The 26735-nt window shown below is 48.5% G+C and overlaps 1 protein-coding gene across 1 annotated transcript; it reads left to right on the forward strand.

Annotated features, from left to right (window-relative positions):
- Positions 1-26735, forward strand: LBH (LBH regulator of WNT signaling pathway). Its single transcript, XM_082672829.1, has 3 exons — positions 1-222; positions 2804-2906; positions 24106-26735. Exons 1-3 carry the CDS (start codon positions 197-199, stop codon positions 24292-24294), a joined length of 318 nt encoding a protein of 105 aa, XP_082528955.1. The 5' UTR covers positions 1-196; the 3' UTR covers positions 24295-26735.

Genomic DNA, 26735 nt, shown 5'->3' on the forward strand with positions numbered 1-26735 from the left:
CGGTGGAGAGCCGAGAGCTCCGTCTGCTTTGCCGACGCTGCTGGCAGTGGGGCTGTCTCCGGGAGGCGGACCGGCGAACGCCCAGTGCCCACACTCGGCAGCCTGCCGCGCCTGTCTGCGCCCGTGACATCCTTACCCGAGACGCAGTGACCGTGTTTAAATCACAAGGGCGTGGGTCAGGCTCCCCTAGGACTTCATGTCTGTATATTTCCCCATTCACTGGTGAGTATCCTGCGCCCTCGGCGGGCATCCGTCTCGCGGCCGTGGCTGCGGGGCCCGGGCGCCTGCTCGTGCCTGCTCTGTGCGAGGGCAGCGGGTGGCGCGGGCGCCGGGCACTAACCCGCCGCCCAAGCCGGAGCAGGAGTCAACGTCAAGGTTGCAAAGGTGGGGGTGGGGAGGTGGCGCTGAGAGCATCCAGACAAAGGAAGTGAACTCGAAGCTCTCACTTAAGTGACGGCTGGGAGGGTGTGCGTACGGCCGTAGTGGGGTCGGGGGAGAACCAGGGGTCACGGCTGAACCCGGCTAATAAAAGCCCCGTCGCGGAGGGCTGCGGGAGGCGCGCGCCCTGCCTGGCGTAGGGGGCTCCTGCTCTCCCCGGGCCCCTCCCCTTTTCCTTTTTGTTTGCATGCAAGTCTTGGCGTCGAGGCCGGCGGCAGCGGGGCTGAGCTGGTGCAGCGGCGGCTTTTGCAGAGCTCCGAGGGGTGAGGGAAAACGCTCTCCCCACACGTAACCCGACTGAAGCCACAGGCAGCAGCACAGTTCCTCGCTGCACCCTCTCGATCCCTTTTCTCTCCATAGACCCTAAACCCGACGCGCCTTGATGGGGCCCCGGGTTGGGGAGGAGCCGCCCTCACCGGGCCCGCCGGGAAGGAGCCCGGGCCGGGTGGGGGGAGGCGGAGGTTGCACCCGACCGGGTATCGGGGCTGGGAGGGATGCGCCCCGGGCGCCCGCCTCGTTGAAGAGCGAGGCCCACGGCCGCTGGGACTTGCGCACCGGCTGCTGCTTCCTTCCTGCTCTGGGGAAGAGGAAGAGCTGTCGGGGGGCGAGCACTGGCGGCCTGGAGCTCGCTCCCAGGTGCGGGCGTGGAGAGCCCGGCCCCGCAGGCTCCATGTCCGCGCAGTCCTGCTCAGCTCAGATACCGGAAAGTTCATGCTTCTTGCTTCAACTTTTCGGCCCCGCGCCACAGCCGGGAGCGAGGAGCGAACGCCCGGACACCAGGCTAAGAGCCTGGCGAGAGCCCGGTGGGCGCTCTTCTGGCCCATTACGTTGGAGGTGGGCAGTAGCCTCTCCATAACCCAGGGGGAAACTGACTTTGGAGTCCTAGCTCCTGACCCTAAACTTGCCCGGAAGCCTAGCATCTTCTTTTAGTCTCCCCTCCCCCAATCCAGCCCGTCTCTGTTTAGAAAGGAGACTGAACTCTCAAAGTAAAAACTTCCTCACCCCGGAGGCTTGCGTACCTCTCTCCTCTGAGCTCTCCTTCCCTCCCACCTCCAGGTACCATATGGGTGAGACTTGGAAGGCAGTGGAGGCTGTGTGCCCCTGGCCACTCAAAACTTGCCAAAATGGTGTTCAGACTCATCAGGGTTATTGTCCCCTGAGAGATTAAGGTTTGGTATTATTTTACAGTTGATTGGCATTTCATGGTTTGCAATGCTTTCCCCCCCAGAGATTAGTCCTTTACCATAACTGTGAGATATGCATTATTAGCATCGTGGTAACAGACTAACAGCGCATCTGCAGCTCAGAGAGGTTATATGACCTGTTCAAGATCACACAGCACTTGAGTGGCATAGCTTGGACCAGAACCTATTGCTTCTGTTTCCAACTCCTGTGCCATTTCTACTCTATGTAGTAGCTGTAAAATGAAGAAGAGTTTGGTACCCCTGTTTCCTTAGATACAGTCTTTCTAAGGCCTACCCTACATTTTTTTTTTTTTAACCATGTGTAAAGGCATGATGGTGAAAATATTGCCTGTTGTGTAGGGAGTACACTGACTTTGGTATGTGCTATTTGGCATTACACGTTCGGGACCCTGTACGTGCCCGTGGCTTGTGTGAGGATAATGGAACATTTGTATCCTGCTTACAGAGTACAAAGCACTTTCACATGTCAGCCATTGGTGGGCCAGCTTGGCCCCTCTGGAAATTTCCTTTGCAGTCAGAGTCCGGGCATCCTTAAGGCTTTTAATCCAGGGGATGTTTTTCAAGCTGTGAGCTTGCAGCTGCTGTGGCTGGGGCTAGAGAAGGAGGTTGGATGGCAGATGTGAAGCTTTCAGAAAGCTGACCCTTTGGGGCTTTAAGTGGGACATTTTGCAAAAAGGAACACCAGAGACACAGAGAGAAATTTAGGAAGGCAGCATTATCGAACTTGGTTTCTCTGAGGTTGACCTGTTATCATTATGTAATAATAATATTCAGTTCCCCTAGAGACGGGTTGAATTGGTTTTAATATAGATAGACGGCCTCAGCTACTTACTGTTTTTTTTTTTTTTCCTAGTTCTGTCACTTAAAAGAAAATCCAGAGTCGCTCTGTGCCAGTAGGGACTAGTACAGGAGAGGAGGGAAGAGGAGGTTTGCCAGAGCGGTTTTCAGACAATGGGCTTTGTTGGTGGAGGTTGAGAGCCCTGATGCTCTAGGCTTGTAAGGTGCTTCCTCGGGGCATAAGCTCGTTTTTCAGCGAGTTCTGTTTTGAACACCTCTCATCCTGCTTCCAGGCAGTCCTCTAATTTAACAGCAGAAGGCACTGAGAGTAGGCATGTGAAAGTGCGTGTGTTTGTTGACTTTTGCTCTGGGTTTCTTGGCAGCCCTGACTATCTGAGATCAGCCGAGATGACTGAGGTGATGATGAACACCCCATCCATGGAGGAAATAGGCCTCAGCCCCCGAAAGGATGGCCTTTCCTATCAGGTAAGTTCAGTACTGGCTTCCTTCTGGTTCCTTAGAGCCTAGTGTCTTTTGCTGGGGCTGGAGGCAGACTTGGTTCTATATCCCAGTGCTGTTTGTAAGAGCTATGCGCCCTTGAGAAAGTCCCCTAATGCCAGTAAGCCTCGGTTTCTTAATCTGTAAAATGGGGCAACAAGAGTCCTTACTTCACAGAATTGTGGTGAAGAATCAACATGATGAGATGACATGGATAAGGCATTCACAGTACCTGGGAGGCAGTAAGCGTTCAGGAAGCATGAGCTGATGTTATTAATTAGTCATCCTGGCTGCTGTGGACTCTCCCCTTCATGGTGGCAAAGGGGGAAGTGATAATGTGCAGTCAGTTCAGATCAGAACTTCCCTCCCCACCCAAGCCTTGGGCAGTAGCAACATTGCTGTGAGGGGCAGCTTATGGGGAAGGGTAGTCTGGTGGAGGCATTGCTGTGTCAAATGCTGCTTTCTTCCTCTGGTTGATGGTTGACCAACTGATTCCAACAGGGTTAATGTTCAAACTACTTAGAGTTGAAGAGACCTTTCCCAGAAGGGTAGCTCTCTCAGGGATGTTATTGCCAGGAGCCAGCGTAGAGATTATGCTGTGTGGTGGATCCAGAGTATATAAGGACCAAAAAAGTGGTCTAAGTAACACCTTCAGATTCTCAGCCCATTCAGATTCTGGCCTGCCATTCACTTTCCACTGCCCACAGCCCGCTGCAGAGACCTCCAGATAGCGCCGAAGCAGTGAACTGTTTTCAGATTTCCAAGAAGAGTGCCTACGTTATTACCTTCAGGGGAGGAAAGAGTCTGTTCTTAAGGGGAGATCTCGGAGCTAGGGAAATTGTGTAGGATGGCTGGCCGGGGAAGATGAATGAAGTGTGATGGGCTCATTCAGCAGATATTAACTGAATGTGGCTATGGGCCATGCACTTTACAAATGTTACTCATTCACTCTTGACCGTGGGCACTGAGATGGGAATTTTTGTTCTGTTTCACAGATGAGGAAACAGGCTCAGACTGAGTGGATGACTTGAGTCTCGAACTCCAAAACCTTGCTCTTCTGATGTATCATGTGTCTGTGCCTTGAGGTTGGCTCTTGGCTAGAATCTAGACTTGTTCTGCCTTAGAACCATTCCAGGGGCATTTGTTTTGTGAAGGAAGAGAAAATAGAAAGCTGGGTGGGTGTGATGGAGGGAGGGTGATCAAAGAGAGCTGAGATGAAAGCTAAGGTTGGGTAAGGTAATTTGGCAGGTGACAGCAAGAGTCACCTCAGACACACTTGGGAGGTTAGAGAAGGCCCCTTTGTTGTGTGTCAAAATGGCCAAGCCCCTTTTGCTGGCTGGAAATAAGTATTCAGGTAGGCTGAGGGGATTCAGAGGGAGGGGGAAAATACCCTTTCCTGGTTGGTTTTGTACCTTCCACCCTCAGAGTGCGTCTGAGAGAGACAATTGAAAGCCCCACAGCCTGTGGGAGGGTAGAAGTTTCCTGACCTACCAGCTGGGGTGTTTTTGGATACCAGTTTCCAAGCCACTGAATCAGACTGAATCTCTTTGTGGTTACAGGTGAGGTGTTTTTTGTTTTTTTTGTTTTTTCAGTTCTGGGTTTTAGATTTCCATCACAAAACCTTTCCAAACACAGTCATCAGTATGTCTGTGTGTGCTTTTTGATATTCTCCTTTTGAACGTGTTCCAGGATAAAGGACCAGGTCCTACAGGGCAGTTTTCTTGACCTTCAGCCCATTCCGCTGGATCTGAGGGTAAGAACAGGTCATGACCCTAGAAGGGGCTGCAGTGCTGGGTGAGGACAGCTGAATTGGGGCTGCCACGGCAGGAGGAAAATAAAATCACCTCTGGGTTCCTAAGATAACTCAATGCTGCCTAAGAAAAGGGCCCTCAAATCTTCCTTTGTGGTGCTAGACTTAGGGCCCAGTTTTCACAGCCTCTCAGGAAATCTGCCCTGCTACCTGAGTGGGGACTACTGCACAGTTCCAAAATATCTTACCTAGAACTTCAAAGCACTCTGTCACAAGATTTCAGAAAGGTCTTCTGGTTGCCTCGTGAAGAGAAAGGGGAGAGAGGTGGTTATCGTCAAGCAAGCGGTATTTATTGGACACTTGCTGTACGTAACATGCTATGCTGGGCATTGTAGGAAGGGTCCAGGGCTCACGTGGGAAACTAGCATGTACATAACTGGAACACAGGCCATCTGGTGGAGCAATATGAAAGCTACGGTCAGTCCAGGGATGTGTGGCAATCTAAAGGCTTGGGAGAAGGAGGTCAGACTGGGGCTGGGCCTTGAAAGAGACTTTGAGAGGACACTTCCACCTCTAATTTTGTTGCACCTTCAGATACCCCTTGGCTTGCCCCTGTTTCAGCCAGGCGCAGGGCTGTGCAGCAAACTGGTCTGCCAATTGTCATGAGACCGGTATTTTCTGGGCCCACTCAAAGCCAGTGCCATCCAATTAAACACATTCCCACCAGAGCTCTGGGGATTGGCTGGGGCTGCACTTGGCTGGAGCCTGTCCATTGTACATGCTCAGGCTAGGCTTGGCTCTGGGGGCAGGAGATCTTTGAACTCTGTTCTTGGCATTCCTCCTGAGGGTAATAATAGTACATGGCTTTTACTGCGACCTGCTTTTCCAAGGAACTAAAAGTGGGAAGGAGACATCAATCCCAACTTGGCAGTTGAAATAGAATCTCAGACTTGTGGTTTGACCTTGAAACAAGGTCATAAAATAAATAGGCACACTGGAATTTGTCAGTTGTTCCCCCACCTTCCAGACCTACCCAGAAGGAAGCTTTCCTGATTTCTCTGCCCCAGATGTGATCTCCTTCTTCTCCAGCACCTGTGGCATTTGTGCTTAAATGATGCTGCCGTGGTCCTGCCTGACCTTCTCCCTGCCCATGTGTCCGAGGGCAGGGGATGACTTATTCCCTCTTTGTGCCCATCAGCCATCAATCACCCCTCCTGCAGCCCTCCCCAACCCAAGGTGCCTGCTGGCCCTGGGCTTTCACAGAGCAGGTGCTAAATGGATGGTGGTGCTTTCAGTTAAATTGAGTCTCTTGGTTCTGAAGCTGCCCACCTTCACTTCTGCCTTAGAATTTTTAAAGGGCCTCCTCAGGGTCAGATAGATGTCTTTTTATCCCCTGAAAGATTTCGGGTAAGCCCGTCTCTTGTGCTTAGGGAGTTAGCATGTATAAAAATCCACAGAGCCGGTGCCTTGTTTTGTCTTTAACATTTATTTGGAGAGTCAATTCAGTATGTGCAATGCACGTCAGCTCTCTCACTTGGCATGAATTATGACACCCCGTGGGGTGGGTGAGTGAATGGTTACTAGAAAGTAGAGGACATGTTGGGCGGGATGGGAGTGGCGGCCAGCTCACAGGGCTGAGTGGGAGGGTCTCCATGTGGACATTTCTGCCCCTGCTGGCTGCAGCTCGCTTCCCACACTGCATCTGTCAGCCTCCTGTTCTCTGGCCCCTGGGATGGGAACGTCTGCGCCTAATGCCTTCTTCCTTTCCCTAATTCAGGGGAGCAGGTCAGTGGCTGCCTTGCAGGCTCCCCCATCCCAGCTCTAGGGACTCTAAGAATGTGGCAATTCAGAATGCCTCTCTGACTGCGTCTCCTTCCGTGCTGGGCCTGAGTTGGCCTGGAGAAGGGACCTGGGCATTTGCCTGTGGACACTGATGCTGCCACCACCAAGGGCTGTGCTGCCTAGCTTCCCCCAGCACAGTTTGCTGAGGCTTTTGCAGTTCTATCCCCCTTGCTAAGTTCTAGACAGAGATATGGCTCCCCAGTTTTCACTTAAGACTGTCCCATCTAAAGCAACTGGACCAAGATCTGATAACTTTTATCCATCCCAAGGCCCTTTAAATTCCTCTCTGATCAGCATACACGTCCCTCCCTGGTCACCTTTTGTATTCCTCTTGCTGTTCTTGGTCTCATACTCCTACCATTTAACGGCCACCCACCAGTCAGATGAGGGGAACCAGGGAGGATGCACTGTAAGCCAGAGGCGCTAATTCTACATGTACCACAGTGCCCCGTGTTCTGGGCCTTCCTTAAGAGCTTCCCCTGCATTTCCCGACAGGAGGGAGGGATATCCTGGCGTTTTATAGGATAGGGAGAAGGGACAGTGGTGGGTGACCTTCTCCTGCCACAGCCCTGCCGTTAGCTTCTTGCAGTCTGAGCCTCGCTTTTAGCTCTGCATTAGGACGGGTCTAATGCACTGTGTTGGCTGAGAATAGCTCCTCCCCAGATAGAAGCTCTCTGCTTCTTCCATCTCCAAGGCCCAACAATAGACGACTCCTTTATCTCTCCCTCCTCGCTCTTTATCAGAAGCAGCAACTCCTCTCTCAAAGAATAGTCTCAGTTGAACCTCTAAAGTCAGGTAGCACTTCGGAAACACTTTCTCTTCACTCACCTCTCTGCTGAGCCTTTCTTAATGAGACCCCCAAGGCTGGCTCTCCTTGCTCCCACCCATGTAAATGCAGGTGTTGAAATCAATGATGGGCTGGGGTTCCTGCGCCTGTCTCTGTTCGCCTCCCTCAAGCCCCCGCTCACAAGGCCACTCCAGGCATAAGTCATCACCTCCCTTTGTCTCCTCCTCCTGGTGCCCTTGTCTCGTTGGATACTCCCAGCTGTGGTACCCCACATGTTCTCAAGAGTTTTGGAGGCCCAGCTGGGCAGGCGCACAGAAGTCCCATGGTCACAAGGAAAACATCTTTCACATCAGACTTAAAAAAGCCTCAGTTGTCCCTGAAGAAACATAAAGCTAAAATTCCAAAGCACTTGGCAGGAGATGTCCCCCCATAGACACGACATGCTCCTGGAATCCCAGTGAGTTTTCTTTTTCCTCTCCCTACCCCGTCCACCCTGCTCCCTGCTTGGTACAATTCATAAGAACATGAGGCAAACAGGCAGTTAGGGCCACAAGGTTCAGAGGCACAAGGAGTTCATGTCTTTGGGTGGCGTTGGGCCTGTGTCTGAACGTGCTGCCTCTTTTTTTTTTTTTTTTTTTTTTTTTTTTTTGCGGTACTTGGGCCTCTCCCTGTTGTGGCCTCTCCCGTTGCGGAGCACAGGCTCCGGACGCGCAGGCTCAGCGGCCATGGCTCACGGGCCCAGCCGCTCCGTGGCATGTGGGATCTTCCCGGACTGGGGCACGAACCCGTGTCCCCTGCATCGGCAGGCGGATTCTCAACGACTGCGCCACCAGGGAAGCCCCGTGTGGCCTCTTTTTGAGTCAGTGCCCAGGTCACGTCAGTTTCAGGTCACGTCTCCTTTGTATGAGGGATCCAGCACCTTCCTTCAGTGCCCAAGGCCTTGACACAAACATGGTGTTCGGTGTTTTGCAATGCCCCTGGGTGAGGGCCTGCAGAGGGCTGGAATTATTCCCATGGGGTTCCTCCCCAACACACACACTGTGGTCACAGCAGTGAGTCTGTAGCACTGCCAGGGAGAGAACAAGCTTTCTTCACTTCCCTAGCCAACGTGACACACACTGGAGCCATACAACCTGGCCGTCTCTCAAAGGGCCTGTGTTAGGCCTGAGGCCTCTCAGGCGGTGGTGTGTTCATCCCTCTCCAGGCCCAGGGTCTGTGTCTTAGACGGCTTTGTTCCCACAATGCCGGGCACAGTGTCCTGCGAGTAGTTGCTTAATGGATGCTGTATGATTGATTGGACACTTCCTCTCTCCCTTTCCTGAACTGAGAATTATGCCTCCACCTCGGCTATCCCACGGCGTGGGTTTTTATAGAATCAGCATTTTCTCTATGGTGACCCAGTCTCCCGGGTCGGATAGAGAGGAGGATTGTACCATTAGGGAAATGGATGAGTTTGGGTGGTGCATCTTGTGACTGGAGCCAAGAGCTATTCCTGGGTGTCTAGTGAATGTCCTGAAATGATCTGTCAGGCCCGAGTCCTGAAATACTCCTCGGAGGATGAAGACAGGCCCTCATTCACACGGGGCCCAAAGTTGCCGGGGCTTCGTTCCTTTTCAGTCTCATAGGCCCTGCGCCCCCCTCGGCTGTCTCTCGCCTCGCCACCTGCCCTTCCCTTGTCCCGGAGCCCAGCTCAGGAGGATTCTTGATCAGTCAATCGGCTCCTGTGTCTGCTCCCCATTCCTTGACTGGGGGAGGGCCGCTCATTGCACAGACCTATCTTAGAAAAAAATTAATATTTTCCAAAAGTTTCTCCAGCCTGTTTTGACCTCAAGGGAAGTTTGGGAGCTCCCTCAGTCCCCTCACTGCTAGAATTAATTGCCTTACACTGTCAGAAGCCCCTTTTAGGTAAACTGTATAGAAGAGGCACCCAAGCATTTAGCTGAAGCGACATCGACTACTTGCAACTCAGCCAGTAATTGTACTGGAGCCAATGGGAAGGAAGGTTCCAGATCTCTCATCCAAAGGAGAACTGCCCTGAGCAAAGACGGAAGTCACAAACCTCAGTCCGGGGGGCGTTGCTCTCTAGGTCTGACTTTCTCCTAACTTGAACCTGAAGGTGGTTGCCAGGCAGAATTAATTAGTATACCTTGAATTCATCTCCTGTCTTTACTTTGTAGAGCTTGAAACACATGTCCACCCTGGATTTGAGAGCATCCTTGGTTTTCCCAAATTCCTAACCATTTTCTCCAGACACAGCCCTATGTGTCAGTTCTAATTTATCTGCAGGTGAGCATTAGCCCAAGGTGTGTGGGCAGCCCCAGGCTCAGCTGCTGATCCCCATGGGACAGAGCCTGAGATGCCTACAGAGGCTCACACACACACACACACACACACACACACTCGCATGCACTTACATGAACTCACACACACATGCGCACACACACACACGACCAAAAGGGCAGACAGCAGAATGTTAATAGCAGTTGTTTTAGATCAGAGTGCTGTAATTACAGGAAAATTTTCTTTTCCTTCCCCTTTTTTGAGTAATTTCATATTTTCACTGGCAAACTATGTATTTTATTATTCTTATGCTTACTTTTCAAATTTTTAAAGTAGCATAGGCCCATTATGGAATTTTTATTTTCTTCTTTAAACTTTTTTTTCCAGTCACCATAATCTCACCATGCATAAATCGCAACTGTTAACATTTTAGCATCTTTTCCACAGAAGTTGTTTTTATATGGCCAAGATCACACAGGGTTGCGTTCTGCTTTTTTACTTAATGGTATGTAAGTCATCAGCATCACATCATCACAACTTATCTTTTTTTTAATAAATTAATTTATTCTATTTATTTTTATTTTTGGCTGAGTTGGGTCTTTGTTGCTGTGCACGGGCTTTTCTCTAGGTGCGGCGAGCGGGGGCTACTCTTCATTGTGGTGTGCAGGCTTCTCATTGCGGTGGCTTCTCTTGTTGCGGAGCACGGGCTCTAGGCACGCGGGCTTCCGTAGTTGTGGCTCACGGGCTCAGTAGTTCTGGCTCATGAGCTGTAGAGCGCAGTCTCAGTAGTTGTGGCGCACAGGCTTAGTTGCTCCACGGCATGTGGGATCTTCCTGGACCAGGGCTCGAACCCGTGTCCCTTGCATTGGCAGATGGATTCTTAACCACTGCACCACCAGGGAAGCCCAAAATTTATCTTAAAAATGCTTCAAAGCCAGCATTTTAATAACTGCACAAAGTTATAAAGTTACAACATGATTTTTTCACCATTCTCCAATTGTTGAATTATTTTTAAATTGTATATATTTTTCTCTTATAAATAATGTGATAATATATATATAATTTTATATATAAATCTTTGTCCATAGTTTATACTATTTCCTTAGAGTCTTAGGAATAGAATTTCTGAGTCAAAAGGTGTAAGAGAGTGTGTGTGTGTGCACGTGTGTGTGTGTTATAATTATAAAGGTGATATTAATTTCTTTTAGAAATTTAGGAAAATATAGAGAAGTACAAATGAAATTTTAAATGCCCATATTCCTATCACTGAAATATTTTGGTATGTTTACTTCCAGTATTTTATATGCATTTTTATTAAAAAAATAAAATTGAGGTAAAACTGTACGTGCCAGAGTGAATCTTTTTTCACTTCGTATAATATTGTGACTATGTTCCTGTCGCTTGGTTTTCTTTGTAAAATGGCATTTCATTTTGTTATGTACCACTTATTGCTGAATATTTAGGTTGTGGCATATTTTGTTCTTACAGAGAACACTGCTTTGAATATCATTTTACACAAATCTCTGCGCAGGTCTGATTTGTTTCCTCAGAATAAATTCCTGGAAGTAGAATTGCTGAATCAAAGAGATTAAACATCATTAAGCCTCTTGATTATATATTACCTTAATAACAGAAGACAAATAAAAGAGTTTATCATAGTATAAGCTCCCAGCATTGAAAGCTCTACAAATAGAATCTCAGGGTTGTAAAATCTATACCAATGGGATGATGGAGGAGCTTTGTGGAGAGAGTCAGAAAGGTGTTTGGTGACTTTAAAGTGTTTGGGAGATGTTGTACATCTTCCCCTAGTTTGTTAACTGCTTATTTTGAGCAGAGATGATAACAGTTAATGATGTTTAGGCACCATTTAGCCAGCATTGCAAATTAGCCAGGGACATTCTTGTCCCATAGTGGGTATGTTGACATGCTCTGTGAATTACAAATGTATATGAGTTGGCCATTCCCCTACTTATCTCCTTTATTCTGTTAATGACATTGGAGCACCGTGTGACCTTGAGGAAGACCAGGGTAGTTGCCTTGGCTTGGATACCCACGAAGGTTGAACAGACGCACGTTTAGTCCCCTGAACCATCTTGGTTTTCCTGGGGTTCCAGGTCTGGCTTATGGAATGGTCATGGTTTAGAAATATTGCTTCCCTGGAATCAAGGATGAACTGGGCTCTTAGAAGTAGATCTGAACATAATGGAAGTCTTGGGCCAGTGTTCAAGGGCCTTCCACCCAATAGCACTGCAAGGTTCCAGGTTCTTTGCGACAGGTAAACAGCCTAGGCCAATGTTCCAGTAGAGTCCAATATGCCTGGCGGTTTACAAAGTTAATTTAGGTGTTACACAGACAAACTTTGAAAATGTTAGTGTATTTTATGGTTATTACCTATGACAAGTAATACTACTTTTCCATTTATGTAGTGATAGAATTTTATTTTATTTTTTAAATGTTTTAAACAAGTGAGGAAAGAAAAAATATAATTGAGCCATAGTGTGTATGTGGACGGGAAAGCATAACCATGGTGGTGCCTGACTTCCTGGGACTGGCGTCACCGTTGTTACCATGAAGGAATTTTTTTTCTTCAAGAGTTGAATCTGTCCTCTTGGACAGAAGCATTCTTAAAGATAAGCTAATACTAAATTATGATTTCTGTATTTCTTTGGTCATTTGCCCCCTTGGATATAGCAGTTAAAGCCATATCAGAAACGTTCTTGGCTGTTTTCCTTGGCACCCTAATATTGGAGGTTTTAATGCCAGATTACTTCTTAATCAGGTTCTATGTATACACCCCTTCATGTTTTAACGAAGTGTTAAAACCAAAGTGTTAAAACCTCAGCTGCCCCTGAGGTTCACAGAAACTTTCAAGGGATACGACAGCAGAGAGCATTTTGGAGAAATCAATTTCCACATCTTTAGCTTCCTTCTGTTCCTTTTCTAAAATTGCGTTTCCTGAAGACTGGCTTCACCAGTTTTCTTTTCCTACCTTTCCTATCAAGATTGCCCTCCACCCCCTTTGTAAGAGGACCTGCTTCTCACCTACGTGAATCTTTTAAGGTGCCTTCCCAGCGTATAGAAACCGTAGGAGAATCGAACAAATGGACCATATAAAAATGTTACTGTCTAAGAAGCTTCATAAATCCCACCTATCTATAAAAAAAACAGTGAAAAATTACCTTTGCGTTTAATAATTATTTGTGGTATGTTTATTGATTACTTATATACTAATAGCTGCAATAAGCCAATCCAGAATTTTATTTTTTTAACTAACAAGGCTTAGGGTCATGGGACATAAAAACATTAAAAGCCAATTTACAAATACATCTTTTTATTGCAGAGAAGTATGAAAAAAGCTAATGACTAAAAACTTTCAAACAGGAAAATACATTAATATAAAATTCTATGGAGCAGTAGAATGGAAATACATTTTCAAGTAGAGAAAGGAATAAGATTTGACTTACGAGCTTGTTTATGAGTTTTTAAAATAGGTGATGGTAGATATCAAATTGCTATGGTGTTTATAAGCCATTGAGTACTTATTTAAAAGAGTGGCATAAAAGTTTATTTTAAAATGGTAATATTTATAATATAGCAGAAGTTTTAGGTGTCGGTTTTAAAAGGTGTGAAAGGAGACAGTTTTTCAAAATTCTTTCAATTCTTTCAAAATTCTTTCAAGATTCTTTCAATCTCCAAGTTTGGAGATCGTGGATATAGATATTTTCCTTGGGATCAAAACTGAGATACCGTAGCATCTCAGAGTGGGAGGGTGCCTTAGAGACTGGGCCAGTCTCTATCAGATGTGAGAATGCACTCTACAGTAGCGTGGCACTGGGTCACTTACGTGTTCTTTGGACATTGCCAGTGATACAGAGCTCAGAACCTTTCAGCGCAGCGGGATTATGAAGTATGAATCTGGATAACTGGTTTCTAATCTTGGCTTTGCTACTGTCTATGTCATTTCAGGCCACTCCCAGCATCTCTTTGGACCTTGCCTTCCCCATCTGTAATGGAGAGAGTTGATTCTATCATTTTTGTTAGAAGTTGTATAATGCGGTGAAATCCTCCATTCTGATCTTAGATAGGCCCCCTGGAGTTAAAAAAAATCTGCTCTCTCTTAGACTTCATGTCAGCCTTTTAAGTATTTGAAGGCACCTCTTATGTTCCCCTCAAATCTTTTCCAGTTTTAAAACATATTATCCTTCAACCTTGACTTATGGAGTCATCTTTGTGAAGGTATTTTTTTCTCCAGGCCATTGGCTCTCAAATTTTTAAATCTCAGTCCCTTTTACTTTTTAAAAAATTATTTAGGACCCCCAGAGATATTTGTTTATGTGGGTTATATCTTTTGATATTAAAAGTTTAAAAATTTTATTATTTATTAATTCCTTTAAAATGACAATAAAACCATTACATGTTAATATAAGTAATGATTTTTAATAAAAATAAATATATTTTCCAAAACAAAAAAAAAGTTCAGCACAAAGAAAGGTTTCACATTTTTGCAAATCTGTTTGATATCTGGCTTAATAGAAGACAGCTAGAGTCTCACATCTGCTTCTGCTTCCAATCTGTTGTGATCAGTGTTGGTTGAAGTACATGAAGAAAATCTGGCCTATGCAGATATGTACTTAGAAAAGGGAGAAATATTTTAGTAGCCTTTTCATATATTTTTCTTTGATATTTTGGCAAAACTCAGTAAGTGGTAGTTTCTTAAAGGTTAGTGGTAATGTGGAATCTGAAACCTTATCAATGAACTTTCTGTACTCTTACATTAAAATTCATTAGCCTATCTTGCACTTTGAACGAATCTTTTACGCATGCTTGTTTTCATAACGTGCTGTACTGATCATTTGGAAAATATAGGTTTGCTGAGTTATGCAGATCTTCCAAAGTTAACACATTTTGTTACATAATATCAAAAAAAATCACATTAGTTAATATGTGGTCTCATCAGAAATTCTTCAAGTGATAGGAAACTGTCAAGATTATGGTGGCTGATACAAGTTTTACAAAATTCTAATTTTTGCTTGAGACCTCAGTTTTTATCATTGGTAACAAATACCATCAGTCATTTTTTTGAAATATCAGGCTCATTTTCTTTGAAATATTAGGCTCAGGTCTGCCAAATACCCAAGTCTGAATAACCATGGTTGTTGGTCAGTCATTCTTTCAACTAAAAATGGCGTCCCATGGAAAAAGCGGCTCACCACTCAATCCCATAAATGCTTTTCTGCGAGACAACCATTGTGCTCTGATGTGCACCAGAAGTGTTGTATAACGACTTTGCATTTCATCACAGAGTATATTAAATAACATGTACTTAACAGTCAATATTTAATAAAAATTAATCTTTACTGCTTCATCAAGGACATGAAGTTTTTTTGTTTTTTTTTTTTTTGCTGTACGCGGGCCTCTCACTGTTGTGGCCTCTCCCATTGCGGAGCACAGGCTCCGGACGCGCAGGCTCAGGGGCCATGGCTCACGGGCCCAGCCGCTCCGCAGCATGTGGGATCCTCCCGGACCGGGGCACGAACCCACGTCCCCTGTATCGGTAGGCAGACTCCCAACCACTGCGCTACCAGGGAAGCCCGAAGTTGTTTTTTGTTTTTTTTTAATTGCAAGTGGGAGGTGGTGACGAATACAATGACCACCAGCACAGTTTGCAGCTGCCGCCAGCATTAATTCTTGCTCAGGTGCCAGCAATTTCACCCACCGTTGCTTTTTATACCATTAGCGCAAGTATCAGCACAGGAAAAACGGCAAATAACATCTTAGTATTAACTAAGAAAATATTTTAACTCCATGAACACTCTGTCCCTGAAAGGAGCTCAGGAATTAAGCTTTGAGAACCACTGCTCTAGACTGAACAGAATGTGTCTGATCAGACGCTAGCTGGGCATCACCTCCCTGTTAGTGCAGGTGGTGTAGATGGTCTCCATGAGATTAGCGGACCTCTAGGAACATAGCCCTGTTTGCTTCAGTGTTTTCACATCAATACTGCAGTTGCGATCAACTATAATCTCCAGGCCTCTTTTACTGGACCTACTATCAAGCAAGGCTTCCTGTTGGAGAGGGGAAGAAAAGTTTTTAACTTAAAGAAAGATATAAACTAGCTGATGACCTCACTTTGGGAAAAGGTGAGTTGGGGGTGATGGATGTCATCCAAGTGGAGACTTTCACAGATGGTGGAAAGAGCAGTGAAGCCGTGGATTGGGGAATCCTCAGCCTAAGATGGACAGTGGAAGCCGGGAAGCTGCCTGAGTCCAGAGAAAAGCCTAGGCTGACACCAAGTCCAGGGAGGGCACAGGGAAGGTGAGGTTAGACAGGTCAGGTGAACCTGAGCAGGGTCATGAGAATCAGGAGAGAAGCAGCCTTGAAGCAGGCTGGCCTGGTAGTGTGCTGCAGAGGTCGTGGTGACTGAAGGCCAAGCAGGGCCCTGGGCCTGGGCTGTAAGCAAGTCCTCAGAGACTTGAGAGTGGTTTCCATCCAACGATGGTTTTGGAAGCCAGGTAATAGGGGAACCCCAGACAAGAAGAGAATGGGAGGCTATGGGACCAGGCTAAATATTCAAGATTTTTGTCTCCAAAACAAAGAATGAGGGAATGGTTGGAAATGGCAGCCCTGTCAGTCTGGGCTTTCTGAGAGAGGGTGTGTGGCTTTGGGACACCTGGGTGGCACCAGCAGGAGAGAGAGAGAGAGAGAGAGAGAGAGGCCATCCCCCAAGGCCCAGAGATGACTGGGAAGCATGTCTTCTTTTCAAAGGGCAATAATGAGATAGTCAGGGGGCATATTTGGATGGGGGTATTTGAAATCATCCTATGCCAGAAAGCTGCAGTGTTTTCTTACCACCCTGGAGAACTTTGAGAGATGTTCTGTAACATTACAAAAGCCCCATCAGCTCGCTGGGCCCGAATTATCTGCAGCAATTCGTGCTAATTAATTGGAATTTGGAACTCCTGACTTGCAGGATGGGTGTGTGTTGGAGAGATGTTTATGAAAGATGGTGTTTATCCAGAGGATTTCCTTTTCTTTTAAGTTTCAAGGCTGGAGGCTTAAGCATCTTTAATCCAAAGGAAGGAGATCCAACAGTTGTTAATAAAGCCCCAAATCTCTGCTCAAGTCTCCTGTAGGATTAGAGACACCAGAGAAGTGTAGGAGAGGGTTAGGTGGATAGTCTATAACCCCAGTCCAGGGGAGATTTGCGTGACGTGAGTCTCAAGGATGGAGAATGAGGTCATTAGCATCTGAGTGGAGGTGTTAGAATGTTCTTCCCCATCCTCTGAATCCAGGCAGTAGCCACTGTGCCCCTTTGCTATAATTCTTTCTGTTCTTGCCACCCACGTTTCACTCTGAAAAGTCAATGAAATGCAAATAATGATGATGATGATAAAATAGCAGGAGGCGAGGATTTCAAAGAACTATTTCTTGCCTTCACGTATTGTTAGGGGACAAAAAGCAGGGTGTACTTTTCTTTTGAATTAGCTGCCCCTCATTCACTCAGCCTTTGTCAGAGCAGGATGCTGGTAGAGATCTGCCCATTGTTAGAAACCAGCCCTTCCTAGGAACGAATAAACACACAAGGCCCATCCATTGTTATTCTCCAGGAAAAATAAGAAACCCAGGCGGCACCCCTAGAGTAGGCTGGGGGAAGGAGGGGAGGGTGCGTAATGGGGAGACTTACGCTGCAGGGGCTTCCACTGCAAGGCCAGGATCTGGACAAGGCAGTGGCTTCCATTCCAGTTGGCCTAACCAATGCCCTGGGAAAAGAGAGGTACTGTAGGAGAAGTCCAGAGAACCTGGCCTAGACTTTGTGAGCACAAGCTCAGGAGTGCTGCTAATTTCCTCCTGTCCCAAGCCACAGCTACAGACGTTCCAGTGCCTTACTGTAAATGCTCCCTGGGGACCCCAGCTTTACCTAATAAGAACCATCATTAGGAATTTAAAGTTTATAGAACATACAGACATACCTGTATTTAATTCTCTCCAAAGCCTATAAGATGGGAATTAGTAGTAATCCCAATTTATAAATGAGGAAAGGGGGGCGATGGGCCTCCACATCTTTGAGCCTGTTGGCTTCCTTGCTGGCACTCAGGCTGAAGCATCGTGTAATCCTTTCAACAATACTGTAGAGTGGAAATTCCTTCCTCATCTTACTCACGAGGCAGCTGAGGCTCAGAGAAGTTAAAACGACTTGACCCCAGTCATAGAGATAATAAAGCACGGGGACAAGGGAAAAGCCAGATCTTTCAGACTCCTGGTCTACCTGTGGGAGTGGAGATTTTCCATCACAGGTTTGAGGTTCATTTCTACCCCCTCCTCTGGAACCAGAGAGGGGAGAGACACACTGTGTGGTTTTGGATGCCGAGGCAGATCCCTCTTGGGGCCTTGGAGAGCCACCTGGTTATTCATCGCAGGCCCTCTGTCCCACCTGCCCTCTCCCCCGCACCCCAGCACGCCTCCTTCCTCTGTTCCACCCCAGCAAAGAGGAGCAGGATGGCCGAGCTCCCTGGGTCTCAGCTTGCAGAGCTGGTAATTAGCCCTTTGTATCTAGTTAACCACCTTTCATCTCCTCTACCTGCTGGTGTCCGCTTTCCCTATTAGCATCTCTCAGCTCTTTGCCGAGCCCTCCACCTTCTTTGTGGCCAGCTCGGGTTGTTTGTCAGGGGTGACGGCTGAGGGATGCACGCACACAGGGGAGGGCTGCTCCAACCAGAGTCGCTCATTTTCCATCCTAGGTGCCAGGCATCTCTCTCCTCTCCCACCCCAGAGGCAGCCAGGTTTAGGTCACCTGGCTTAGAGGCAGACAGTCGATAGCTAGGCCCCCAAATTTCGGGCCTTTGGAGCCCTGGTATTACCTTTCAGTTCCCCTCCGTAGGTGAAATGGGAGCCGACTGACCGGTGACTTTTATACTTTCAACAAAAGCCTGCTGACTAATTCCGCATCTCCAGGGGCTCACCTTCAACCCCAGACTTCTCTGCTCTCAGGCCTCCCATGTCGGTCTATTAGCCAAGCATCCTGAGCTTTCCTGGACGGTCCTGCTTTCAGGACCTCATATTTATGAGGTCCTATTTATTTACCAATGTCCTCATATTTATCTATTTATTTGTGTAGCTATTTCAATTTATATTAACTTTACATACTTCATATAAATTTATATTAATAAAAATGAAAGGGAATTAAAAATTTTAGCCTCAAGTGCTTAAGAGACACATGTGGCTGGTGTTTGCCATTGGACAGCGCAGATAGAAAATATTTCTATTATTGCGGAAAGTTCTGTTGGACAGCTCTGATCTACAGGCAGAAATTCCAGTATATTGGCATCCAAACTACATCTCACAGACCATTTCTTCCTAGAAGGTCCTAAAGCTCCTTTGACCTTTTTTTTTTTAATTTATTTTATTTATTTAGTTTTGGCTGTGTTGGGTCTTCCTTGCTGCGTGTGGCCTTTCTTTAGTTGCGGCGAGCAGGGGCTACTCTTTATTGCAGTACGTGGGCTTCTCATTGCGGTGGCTTCTCTTGTTGCGGAACACAGGCTCTAGGCACGCGGACTTCAGTAGCTGTGGCACATGGGCTCAGTACTTGTGGCTCGTGAGCTCTAGAGCACAGGCTCAGTAGTTGTGGCACACGGGCTTAGTTGCTCCACAGCTTGTGAGATATTCCCGGACCAGGGCTCGAACCTGTGTCCCCTGCATTGGCAGGCGGATTCTTAAAACAACTGTGCCACCAGGGAAGCCCCTCCTTTGACCTTTTGAGTGAACTCATTTGAGTTCCCAAAATGTCAGATCCTGTTGGGATTGGAGGCCACCTGGCAAAGGATGCCTTTGAAGAAGTGTCCGCTATAAAATTGACCATTACCAAGTTTTTTGTTTGTTTATTTGTTTGTTGTTGTTTTTGTGGTACGCGGGCCTCTCACTGTTGTGGCCTCTCCCGTTGCAGAGCACAGGCTCCAGACGCGCAGGCTCAGCGGCCATGGCTCACGGGCCCAGCCGCTCCGCAGCATGTGGGATCTTCCCAGACCGGGGCACGAACCCGTGTCCCCTGCATCGGCAGGCAGACTCTCAACCACTGCGCCACCAGGGAAGCCCGACCATTACCAAGTTTGAATGCCTGCTGTTCCCCACAGTGGGACATGCAGGGCCCGGGATGTTCTTGGTGCATGTGATCTCCAAGATGTCATTTGCAAAGGAGGGAACTTGGTGTCTATTAGTTTCATCCAAGCCATCAGCCCTGGCTGCCGAGTGTAACAGCTGGATATGGAGTCCGGTGTTGGTGGACAGAGGAAGGGCCAAGGCTGAGAGAATCACAGCTGGGATGGATGCTTTGTGATCTGTTCTGCCCTGGAGGGTGAGGGTGGGAAATGCTTCTCAGAGCCTCCCCATCTTCCTTTCTGGACACCTTAGAGAGGAGCCTTTTGCTTCAGAGAGAAACGAAAAGGATTTTTTTCCCCTTCTCCAGTCCAAGGAGAAGGGACGCTTTGGGGTAAGAGGTTTAACCAGAAGCAGTTTCTTTTTGGAACAGGGGCAGTGCTTTATTCCTGGCCAGTTCCTGCAGGCAAACAGCATGCTGGGCTGGCCTGCTGCCCCAACTCTACCTGTCATGTGCTTGGCAAGTCTGACTTGAGTCCTTTTTTCCACTGCCTTCCCCACCCCATCAAACTGCCGTTGCAACCTCTCATTTTTCTGCTGCCTAGATGATTAAAAAGCATGACTTAGTGGAAAAATCTTGACCTCCTTGGGGTCAGCCTCTTAGGCAGCTGTCAGAGATAAGATTGTACTGGCAAAATACTCAGCTTTGCTCTGCAAGGCTTTCTGTCTGGATGTGAGGAAATGAGAAGCTGGTTGGTTCTGGGTGCGTTTTGTTTGTCTTTGGAGAGAGCTACAATTTTCAGAGGCATAAATTGGTATTATCTGATAATACAATATAATCTCTGATGGGAGGGTTAGATTATTATAGTGATTTTTAAAAATGTAATTAACAGGCTTTGTAAAAGAAAAAAAGTTTTTTTTTTCCATGGCGCCTGCTTTGAGCAATTCAGGGAGCAAAGTTCTCTGGCAAGTAAGCAGTATCAGAAGTTCAATGCTCAGACTTCCCCCAAGGACTTAAAAGACTTAATTGTGTGGCTCCTGGTATGAAAGGCATTGTTTAGAGTTATTTTAATTACTGTGTTAGTATTTCTGCCTCTTGCTTGGAGTTTGAAACTGCTGTTGGAGACTGCTCTCGCAGTCCTGTTGAAACTGCTCCAAAGAGGACATTCCGATTTGAGTTTAGCATATGTCTTCAAAGCATTTTATCATCTCTGTATTTGCCCAGGCTTTGCACCCACCTAGTGAGACCAGAAGGCCACTTCACTCTTCACTTCTTAAAAAGAGAAACTGAGGCCCGGGCGTTTGAGAGGTCTTGGTTAGGGTTGTACAAGTGATGTCAAGGTTGATGTGGCTTGACCCAAGTGTTGTCAAATGAGCGCCTCATTCGAAGTCCTGTGGGTCTGAGTTTGGGTCCCCGTTCAGCCGCTTCCTAGCTCTGTGGCCTTGAGTAAGTCACTTGCCCTCTCTGTGCTTCAGTTTCCTCATCTATAAAAAGTGATCACACCACTGCATACTTCAGAGGATTATTGTGAAGATTGAGATTCTGCTCAGCAAACGTGCCTGGCATATCTTCCATCATCAGCAGCCTCCTTATTTTAACACTTTTCCCCCTACTTTTAGTTAAAGATGCATTCCCGGCTTAGAACAAAATCATATGCTCTCCGCCCTTGTCGTCGTCCTCCTGCTTCTGCTGGCCTTGCCGCTGCCTGTCTCTCTGGCTCTTCCTCAGCGGGTGCGATCCTAGCTAGGAGCCGGGCGCCACCTCTCTCAGCCAGGGGGTCACAGCGCAAGCCCAGCCCTGGGCTTTAGGTCAGAGGGTAGAGGCAGGGGCCCAGGGCTGTCTTGGGCCAGGTGTCCATCCCCTCTTGATATTTCGCAGCTCTGTCCTTGAAGATTTAGAACAACTGTTTGGACGGGGCAGCTCATCTTCTGGACCTAGCTGCCCAGATGGTCATCCTGGGGCCTGAACTGCCAAATGGGCCATTAAAGCCTAGGGTCTTGGGCTTCCCTGGTGGCGCAGTGGTTGAGAATCCGCCTGCCAATGCAGGGGACACAGGTTCGAGCCCTGGTCTGGGAGGATCCCACATACCGCGGAGCAACTGGGCCCATGAGCCACAAGTACTGAGCCTGCGCGTCTGGAACCTGTGCTCCGCAACGAGAGGCCACGACAGTGAGAGGCCCGCGCACCGCAATGAAGAGTGGCCCCCGCTTGCCACAACTAGAGAAAGCCCTTGCACAGAAATGAAGACACAACACAGGCAAAAATTAATTAATTAATAAACTCCTACCCCCAACTTAATCAATCTTAATCAATCTTAAATTAATTAATAAACTCCTACCCCCAACTTAATCTTAATCAATCGTAATCAATCTTAAAAAAAAAAAAAGGCCTAGCGTCTTGCCCACCCTCCCTGGTCAGTTTTCTGTGAAGTGGGCATGTTGACTCAGTGGCATCCATTCATTGTTCAAGAGGCACAGGTGTTGAAGACAGGAGATCTCGGTTTGAATCCTGGCTCTTCCTTGTGACCCTCAGAGCCCCAGGTCTCTCTGCTCCTGGGCAGCGGGGGAGGGGGGGAGGTGAGGCCTACCGGAGGTATCTGAAAAAGCTTTGTAAACTGTAGCATACTTTCCACTCGTGGGGGTTCCCCTCACTCATGCCCAAGGCTTGTGCTCGGAAGGGCACCTGTGTCCTCACCCACAGCAGGAGGCTCCGGCTCCCCAGAGGAGAAGTGAGGAGGGGCCCAAGTAAGCCACTTGACCTTCTCCCTGCTCGGCATGTGGGTCTGTGCGCAGAGCCCAGTCCAGGGGCAGACCTGCAGGGCTGGCTGCATCAGGAAGAGACAGCCCGCAGGGGGGCGTCATCTTTCCCGCGCCTCCCTTCACCCCACTAGCCTGGCCCCTCCCTGCCTTGTTTTCCTCCTGGCCGCCATTACGATCCTGTTTATAAGCCCGTTAAGTCTTTAATGATGCCTGGTTGTGCAGCTGGCTTAAGACTTAATCCCCCAGCAATAGGGCTTTATTGGATAAATGGTTAATAATCACTCGTCTGCAGGGATTGGGGAGGTTGTGTTGAGGCCCCTGATTCCCGGAAGCCCCACGTGGCCCCTGACATGGTCAGGGACTTGATGGGGACAGCACTGCGTGGGGCTAGGTGCAATAAGATTGGGTACCCTCATAACACCCCAGAAGTTGGGAAAGCCTGAGTTTCTAGGAGAGCACTTCTGCTACCTCCAAGGAACAGAGCCAGGCACAGGGAACCCCCGGGATCTCTTCAAATGTGTGTCTCCACCCCCTCCAGGGTCTGCTTTCCTTTCTTTTGCCATTAACAAGCTGTGTGACCCTGAGCACGTGACCCCTCTGGGCCTCAGTTTCCTTATCTATCAAATGGAGAGGTTGGAAGAGATGGCCTTGCAGGTGCCGTGTGATTCTGTGAGCCCAAGCGTCCCAGACAGTCTCCTCTCTCCGGCTCTCTGGCGTGTCCCCGAGAGCTGTGTGTGGCAGGAGACCAGCAGCCCATTGGATTAAGTACTTAAGCTGCTGGGCAAAGAATTGGGTCAGCTGTAGTCACAGGGCAGTGTGCGCAAAGGGAATCCGCAGAGCCTGGATTTTATAGCCTGGTTTGGGGTTTCTCCCAGCTCTGGTCAGGACACACAGTAGGCATCAGAAAAAGGAACCTCGTTGACAGGACTGTGGAAAGAGAAGTAGACTCTTTCAGGTGTAGAGCCGTCAAGGAGCCAGGTGTTGTTTACAGGTGAAAAAAGAGCCTGGGATTATGTTCCCATGTGCCTGTGTCTGGGGCCATGCCTTCAACCCTGATTTGACTTTGACTTTACAGCTACAGCGAGATCATAACCCGTCTCCTTGAGAGGCACGTGATATTGGCCACGGACTTGGGAGTCAGGCAGACCTGGGTTTGATCCCATTCTACCACTGCTCGTTTCCAGGCTGAATGGTTTGGGCAACCTCCTTCTCCAGGAATCTCCTGGGATTCTTTCAGGTGGCGTGAGCAGCACCTATGTTTCTGCCTGACCGTGTTGGGTCCAAATTATATATGTAAAGTACCTGGTAGGTGCCAATAATTACCCTGGGAGGAATTTAATGTTATAGCACCTGTTGTATGCATTGTACTTCTAGAGTAAAATGCTTGCTGCAAATGGAGATGTGACTCACTGTGGACATGATTTTGAGTTCTTTTATCTGAAAACAAGACCAAAAAGTACAAACGCAAATTTGGTGGCACTGCCATGAAAACTTTCAGCTTCAGGATTAGTCTGGGTTTCCTTTGTTGCCCCAGAGTTTGTTCCCTGGCTCCTGCCTGATGCTCTGCAGTATCCCACCTGCTGCTCCCCAGTATCCCAAGGGCGTAGCACGGTCTCTGGTGTATAGCGGGGGCTCGGTCCTGCACGTGTACCTGATGGGGTTCTCCGCTTTTATTTCAGATCTTCCCTGACCCGTCAGACTTCGACCGCTGCTGCAAACTGAAGGACCGTCTGCCCTCCATCGTGGTGGAGCCCACAGAGGGGGAGGTAGAGAGCGGGGAGCTCCGGTGGCCCCCCGAGGAGTTCTTGGTCCAGGAGGATGAACAGGACAACTGTGAAGAGACACCGAACGAAGACAAGGAGCAGTAGGGTCCACGCCGGCTCCCACAGGGTCACACCAGACAGCATCTGTACCTGAACTGTGTTCTTTCCCGCTACCATGGAAGGAGAGCATGAGCCACAATAGTTCTGAAAAAGTCAGACGATGGCTTCCGTTTTGCACCTGCAAATCACTGAGTTGGTTTTCTTTTCTTTTCTTTTCCTTTTTTGAGATGTCGGGCAGTGGAGCCCTCTGCGACAACACGCCGGACCTTTGAGAAAGGAAGCTGCTTAGAGCAGGGGTTGGGGGGTGCGGGGAGGCGGGCGTCTTGGAGATCTTTATCTGAACTCAAGCAGGCTGGGGGCAGCCGTGGGATTCCAGTGGGCTCTGGGGGTGGGCTGGGATGGGGGGATGTGCAAAGCTAGCAAGGAACGTCTGGGGCAAGAAAACAAACAGGAGATGAAAGAGAAAATACACATTTTAAAGAAAACATTGAGCAGAGAAGTGCAGCCAGGAAGTACCTACCCAGCAAGCATTTGCTCTGGCTGCTGGGACATCAGACAACAAAGTCTTCATCTCTCTCTAGTTTTGCCCACTGCCAGCCTTTGTTTTTGTTTCAGGTGTGTTGGTCTGTAATGGGGAGGCAGGCAGAGGAGAGCAGTGGAGGCTGGCTACCTGCAAAGCCAGCTGGAGGTGATGCCGATGCCAGGAACGCCTCCCGTTTCCTTCTCCAGACCCTCCCCTCAGGCCCTAGCAGGTGCGTGTGCCCCCGTAATCTGGAGGTTTTTAAAGAGGCTGCAATGTTGAGCGCTCCCCTGATTTATCCTTTTTGCCTCCCAGCCCTTCTGGAAGTAGCGAGAGCCCTTCCCACCCTTGTTGGAGGGCCGATGTAGATGCTTGGACACCAAGGTCCATCCCCACCTGCCCCCCCCCACACTTGCTCTCCCTTTGGGCAGAGGCACAGAGTGGTGGGCTCCCCCTGGCTGGCCCTTCCTTCTCCTCATCTCCACCCTCCCAGCCCTGGCACAGCGGTCAGGCCGGGTGGCTGCCAGCCCTGCCACAGATTCCAGCCAGCCTGGCCAGCCACAGCACCCATTCCCGCGTGGGATCTTGGCCTCTTTTTCCGGTGGGAGCTGAATGGCGAATGGAGGATGCTTTTTCTGTTTCTTGTGGGGGAAGTGAGCTTTAACGCAGGTCCTGAGAGCTGGCAGAGCCTGGGAGTTATTGGATGGCAGTGACAGGCTCTCACGCAGCAGCCTGGGGATTGAATTTGAAACTAAAGGGTGTCATGAGGTCTTGGGCTTCTTCCGCGGTGTGTCTGGATGCAGGGGACAGGACGAGGGAGCATCGTCCCTCCTCACCTCCCACCTGACCCCTGCAAGGGCAAGTTGCAAGAGAAGGCTAGCTTGGACTTAGAGCTTCTCGTCATAGTTAAGAACCATCTGGAGCTGCAGAGATTGCAGGACAAGCCCTTCAGACCGTCTCTATCTCAGAGCAGGACGGTGCAGCTAAGAGGTGTGCTCAAGACCCTCCCTGGGGCCGTACTCGGCCAGCGGAGGCACCCACCGTGTCCCCTCGGGGCTCCAGTCAGTCCAGCTTGATCCCAGCTGGGACATGCGTGTAGAGTTGTACTTAATACCTCAAGGTTAGTGTGGCTCTGGAGAACGCTGGTGCAGGAGGACCAGCGTGTGCTGTTGTCACATCAGCAGGACTTGGTCCTGGGAAGCCAACGCTCACCCCCTCACCCCTCTGCCCCCAACCTCTGTGTTGTCTGCTTGTGTTGCACACACTGATGGCAATAACTTCCTCCAGCTCCTCGAGCAAGTGGGAGAGGCCTGCAGCCTGCCCTGCGAGGGGGCTTCTCACTCTCGCTCTCCCTCTCCTTCTGGCTGCAGGGAGCCTTTCCAGTTACCCTCACACCCCCGCAGCTGCAGTTCTCATCCCGTGCCTCCCTGTGTGGATGGGGTCTTGCCTTGGAAAATCCCATGTTTCTGTGTCCCCCTCTCATCTGCTCCCCTGTATCATCTGTCCTGGTCTTGCCGTCTGATGGGAACGTGCTTGTAAACTGCATAACAAATCTACTTTGTGTATATGTGTGTTTATGGGGGTGGTTTATTATTTTTGCCGGTCACTAGACCCCTTTGTACGGTCACGTGCAGTCTGAGCAGGCCAGGGGCTGACAGCTTAAGTCAGGACCCTCAGCGGTGAGCCTCTTGGGGCGACCCAGCTGCTCTTGGACAAGTGGCTGAGCTCCTGTCTGGCCTCCTCTTTTTTTTTTTTAAGTAACTTGTGTGTATTTCTAACTGATGCTATTGAAACAAAACAAAGCAAAACAAAAAACCCCCTAGTATTTCAGTAAAAATGCCTGTTGTAAGATGAACCTCCTATAACTTCTATCTGTTCTTTTTTGAGGCTCAGGGAGAAACTAGCATTTTTTTTTCCAAACTACTTTTTGTCACTGTGACAGTTGTAAATAAAGTTTGAAAATGCT

The sequence above is a fragment of the Grampus griseus genome, assembly GCF_964374135.1.
Source record: "Grampus griseus genome assembly, chromosome: 15".
Lineage (NCBI taxonomy): Eukaryota > Metazoa > Chordata > Mammalia > Artiodactyla > Delphinidae > Grampus > Grampus griseus.

What these genes read in the sequence shown, in the direction of transcription:
- LBH (XM_082672829.1), top strand. Translation starts at nt 197, where the DNA reads ATGTCTGTATATTTCCCCATTCACTG. An exon ending in GTATATTTCCCCATTCACTG is followed by an intron (nt 223 to 2,803) that starts GTGAGTATCCTG and finishes GTTTCTTGGCAG; the next exon opens with CCCTGACTATCTGAGATCAG. An exon ending in AGGATGGCCTTTCCTATCAG is followed by an intron (nt 2,907 to 24,105) that starts GTAAGTTCAGTA and finishes CTTTTATTTCAG; the next exon opens with ATCTTCCCTGACCCGTCAGA.